The 5270-nt window shown below is 39.6% G+C and overlaps 1 protein-coding gene across 1 annotated transcript; it reads right to left on the minus strand.

The window, feature by feature from the left end:
* Positions 1 to 120: 120 nt before the first annotated feature.
* si:ch211-222n4.2 (uncharacterized protein LOC101885505 homolog) lies at positions 121 to 4488 on the minus strand. The gene is made up of 7 exons (XM_020644320.3): positions 3902 to 4488; positions 3058 to 3105; positions 2650 to 2767; positions 1843 to 2038; positions 1635 to 1735; positions 1460 to 1519; positions 121 to 1351 (listed from the first exon to the last, which is right to left on the minus strand). Exons 1-7 carry the CDS (start codon positions 4200 to 4202, stop codon positions 1225 to 1227), a joined length of 951 nt encoding a protein of 316 aa, XP_020499976.1. The 5' UTR covers positions 4203 to 4488; the 3' UTR covers positions 121 to 1224.
* Positions 4489 to 5270: the final 782 nt, after the last annotated feature.

The raw sequence follows: 5270 nt of genomic DNA on the forward strand, positions 1-5270 counted from the left end.
TACCTAAGATGTTGCACAACCAGAAGCTAGTGTGTGCTAATGTTATGAAATAGAGCCAGGTGCTTTTTCAATTTGTTGACATGTATCACAGTTCATCAATGCTATCACAGCAGAGCATATTTATTTCATGGACAGTATTAAGTTTCAATAAGAACACCTTCAATGACAATTCATGTTTTAATCCCTTTTTAAAGTATTAGGAATATTTTAATTTGACATGTCAGTGTTTTGAATTGCAATGTCTCTTATGCAGGCTTATGGAAACCTGCTATAAGACATATGTGGGATTTTATCTTCTCTTTGGCTAAACTTTCATTATATAAAGTATGTCATAAGTAACACTGATCAAAACAGAAGTGAAGAAAGTACAGTAGTGATGACAACACACAGTGAGAGATTTCTTATTAAAGAGTTCCAAATAGTTTGACCCAGAACTCTGAACAAGTGTCAACAGTTCTAACTCTGCATGAACTCTAGAAGACGCCGCTCTAACTGATCAAATTAACATTTTACAGGAGAAGAAAATAAAATGGTACAAGCAGAAAAAAAAAATACAAGGAGTGTTTTGTCTTTATAAAATTTAATAGAGTTTTGTTTCATAAAACAACACAGCCTTATTGTACTGTGTGTGCATGACTGGTTACATTTGGCCTGTTAAAGTTTCACACTGTTACATAAAGTGTAATTACAAACCAATACAAAAAGTGCCTGAGATAAATGCCTTGTATTGACTTCTGCATCTTTCATTGCATGTGTTTTGAAAGACTTCACTTTGGTTTTTTGTGCTGGTTTTAGTTTTGAATTCTTAACTGCTTTAAAAGTGTTTATAATTGTTGGATTTCAAATAATTCTGCCATAATTTAGGCAGAAGAACAAATGTACAACAAAAAGTAAAACAAAATTCACTAAACTAACTACCTTCATGTAGTTAAAATGTCTGAAATGCACTCTTAGGTAAAATAAAATGTAATAAGGTTACCACTCCCTCCCAGTACAGTGCTCGATCTGAAACTGTCTTTCATTTTCTTTTTTTTGTGTAACAATATGGATACAATTTTTCCCATCATAGACAACATACTGTATACTTCATATGCATATCACTAACTCCGAAATGTCATTGCAATGGTACAATCACTTCTTGTGACTTTTTTTTCTTTTCTAATAGCCTGGAATAGCCGCTTTCCTGAGATGGATTTAGCTGGTGCAATGGTTATAGTGACTCTTTCAGTGCACAGTCCTTTTGAGACGGTCTCTCTGCACAGCTCGGGTCCTCCTCTGTCTCTCTGCAAGGTTGGAACCAAGGCTTGGTTTGAGGGCCGGGAGGACCACACCAGACTGAGGGGGTCCACACCTTAAAGGGGAAACGTGTCAGGATGGCTATTGGACTTCAGTAGTGTTATGAAAAGCCCCGATTACAGTTGAAGCAGTTTTATATAGGCAGAGAAAGAGGTTTACATACGCTTTCACCGGAAAGGTTTGAAGACCAAGTTTTGGTAATACTTTTTCTTCATAAGATTTGCTGAGAAAATCAAAAACAAAAAAGAGAAAAACCATTATCACAACATTGCTATGCTTTTTTTTTAGGTTAGTAGTTAGTATACTGTCTGTAAAATAGTCATATTATATCACTTTACCGGGTACCATCCACAAGGTAGGCCTTGGTCAGAATGAAGTTTTCTGGGGTGATTTTCTTGCTCAAAACAATATCTTTGAGCAATGCCTTCACACGCATTATCTACACAAAACAAAGATGTCATAAAGTCATTCATTATCCAAAGGACACTATGTTTTCCAGTTCCATGAAGGTATGTTGACTGACACTGCCTGATGGTGGACACTTACCTCCTGGGACTGTAAACTGTTGGCATTGTAGAGCTGCCGAATGATAACCTCACACTCCTGTAGCGTGGGAGCACGTGGTGGATGAGAGGGATCGCTGTGGATTCGCAAAGGCAGTAATGAGGTGATGAGGCCCCCCTTTACCTCTGGAGCATGGTCCATCCTTGCAGATGTCTGACTATCGCTGTTATCTCCATAGCTGCGCCCCGGTAGTCAGCGAGATTGTATCAATGAAAAGTAACACACATATTGTTGAGGGTAGTTTCGGTTGTATTCCTACAGCTATGGATCAGAACAAATGATTGATTCATTGCTTTTTTAAAATATTGATTGAAACAAGGACATCAAGACAACCACATATTCTGGAAGAACACCGTGTCATGTGTTTTTAAGCAGTTCTTTTTGTTTCTTCTTTGTTTTTAACACCTAATTAAGTATGTTTCCTACATGTTGTTTACTTGTTTTATGTGCTCATGAATGCTTCACCTGAAATGTGCTAAAGATATGATATCGGTATGTACATCAACATATTTTACAGCTGGACTTTAACATCTGAAGATGATTTAAAAAAAAAAAAAAAAAAAACATGTTTCCTCAGCTCTGGCTTTTTTTTGCAGTTAGGGAAGAACAAGCAGTGAATTAAAGAACAAATATGTCTCAGCTTATCGCACAGTGCTTCCTGTTTCGTTATCATGTCAATGCTAAAATGTGTGAATTACTTAGAAGAAAAAAAAGTCGAATCACCACATCACTATTGAAGTAGGTAGACTGGGGAAATACAGAATCAGAACAAGCTCGAGTAGAATTCACCTTAGTGCTTGGTCCTGTGAGGATCGCAGGTCCTGCAGTGGCTGCTCCAGGTAGAGTCTCGTACGGGCTTCACTTCCCTGAGTGGGGGGTCTAATACCTCGTAGACTACGGGTTGCTCCTTAGAAATAAGGGATAGAAACAAACTGTTAACTGCTCTGGCCAAATTATAATCGGCCTATGGATGAGATATTTACAACTACAACATATATATTTTACAGATGCCTTTGAAATACATTATAATTTAGAAAAAATATATTACAATGAGATACAATTTAAGAGAGTAAACACCCTAGGGTTACATTTCCTTGTAGATGATTTTATCCATAATGTCCTTCTTCATACAACCCAAATCCTGAAAGAACTCTGAACGTGCACAGAAGGGCAGAACAAATAGGCATCACAACTTACCTTTTCGACTTGAGTTGGGGGGCTCCATTATCAGCTTATACTGCAACTCTGCAACATCCATGCAAAGAGAATTTTAGAGGTCATTATACTGTAAGGGAGGCACAATATTGTAACACAGTCCCAGCAAAGCGTCCATGTTTCCATGGGGGGCATGTCTATTGTGATGGCCTGAAGAAAGATGACTGGGGAGACTCCTGGGTGGGTGATGAGGTGCAGTTATATGGAACACCCTGTGCCCTGTTCGGAGGAGTGACACCAGATCTCTGTCCACCTCCCACTGAGAGACATTAAACCCTGTGGAGTTGCCATGCGACCACCATACCTAGATTGAATGTCTTTCTTTTCAGCACCTTTTCAGGAAACTGTCAGGTCTTCAATATGTATTTTAACCTAGTATAGGCTGGAAGGACGAAGCAGGTTACTAAATTGAGCCCTTTTACTGTAAACAAAATAATGGTATGGAGTCTTAGGACACGTTTGTTGCCCTCCTTGCTCCCCATTCTATAAGAAACATATCTGTTTGTGTGTTATTTGCCCCTTTAATATATTTCCTTTTGGAAAAGGAGTTTAAAAAAAGTGCTATCCAATTGAAGTTGGTTGTTGATATCAGCATGATATTGCTTTTTTTTTTTTTCGTCTAACCCTGCTACTTTTTACTGACTTCTGGTCAATGGTAAACAATATGTCCAAAATAATTTGTGTTTATCAGCGATTATGAGGTCTTATTGGTGGATTCCTTACATTACAAACACGGCTAAAGTAGCCTATGCATTACAAGACACAAACTACATTTTATTCTCTCTAACATTAGTGACATTCTTCCATCTCATGCCGGTGTCTTCACCTTTATTCTCCCGTCTGAGGTACTCTATCTCTGCGTGGAGCTTCTCAAGAGTATCCTTGTGTTGTTGCTGAAGGAACTGGATATTTCTTTGCATTGATGCCACGCGGGGGTCCACGTCGCCATGACAGGACACCTCCGCTGCCCTCCCCGCTCCTCCTCGGTCTTTTTCCGCCGGCGGAGCGACAGGCAGCGGGGGCAGCTGGTTCAAAGGTAAACGTCGCGGAGAGCAAGACTTCCCCAGGCGACCTACTCGGGTCCACTGTGGTAAATGCCGCACCGGTGGAAGATTATTACTTGCCATTGCTTTGGTTCAGTCGTGCTAAGGTGCCATTCTACTAACCTTGTTCGCTAGCAAGGCGGCGACGGCTTGTTTCTCGCACAAACCAAAGATTGTTAATAATAGGCTAAACGAACTAGAACCATTGGCCAAATGTGTTTCGCTCCTCCAACCAGTGTACACAAATTTTGACTTGTAAGCTTACAAATAGTTCGGCTAAAGTCTGTTGACGCTAAACAGCTCAGGTACCCTGAATTACTTTTGCTCTCATTTGACATGCGCTCCTTACTTGAACAACGTTGCCGTGACAACCGGGTCTTCTATTTTTTTTTTTTTTTTTCTTCCCGAGCACGATGTCCCGCCTCCTAGGTTACGATTGGCAACGCGTTCAAGCATAACCAATTGATTGGTTAAGCTTTTTTTTAAGGGGCGGGATCTACCCCGGAAAAGCTGCCTTGGCTGGTTTGACACAAGCCCTTTATTTTCTTTTGAGGGCCTAAGAATTATTTAACAATTTTACAGAACACGTAGGGTTTAAAGCAAAAAAAAATAATAATAATAATAATTTAAACAAAATTACCAAGGAGACTGATTATAGGAAGTGTCATGGATGTAAACTGGCTTCTAAGATTGTGAAAAATCCCAAAACACATTTGTATTCGTATGCTTTGAAATAACAACCAGCTGGTAAATATATGCCATATGAGATAAACCATTTTTAACATGCAGTGTGTGTGTCGCTTTAAGACCTAGTGTAAAGTCCCTATGTATCCAGTTTAATTGGTTTTAGCTGCGGGTGCAATGGGTCAGGGCAGAGAAGCTTTCAGTGCATTGGCAACTTCCCTTAGTACCTTAAATCTATTGGAACCAACGAGGAAAAACAACAGGCTGTCAAGTATACATTAATAATAATTTATTATTGCGTTACCTGGATCTCCCGGGCCACGGAGAGGATGTGAGGTTCATTGTCGAGAGGGGTTTAGTTTCATGTGTACAGGATCCCTACACAATTCTGAAGGGCCTGGGTAACACTTAAAGCACCATAATAGAGGTGAAGGACAGCATGGAGCAAACACATCTTCATAAGACAAG

Source organism: Labrus bergylta, chromosome 17 (assembly GCF_963930695.1).
Source record: "Labrus bergylta chromosome 17, fLabBer1.1, whole genome shotgun sequence".
NCBI classification, from domain to species: Eukaryota; Metazoa; Chordata; class Actinopteri; order Labriformes; family Labridae; genus Labrus; species Labrus bergylta.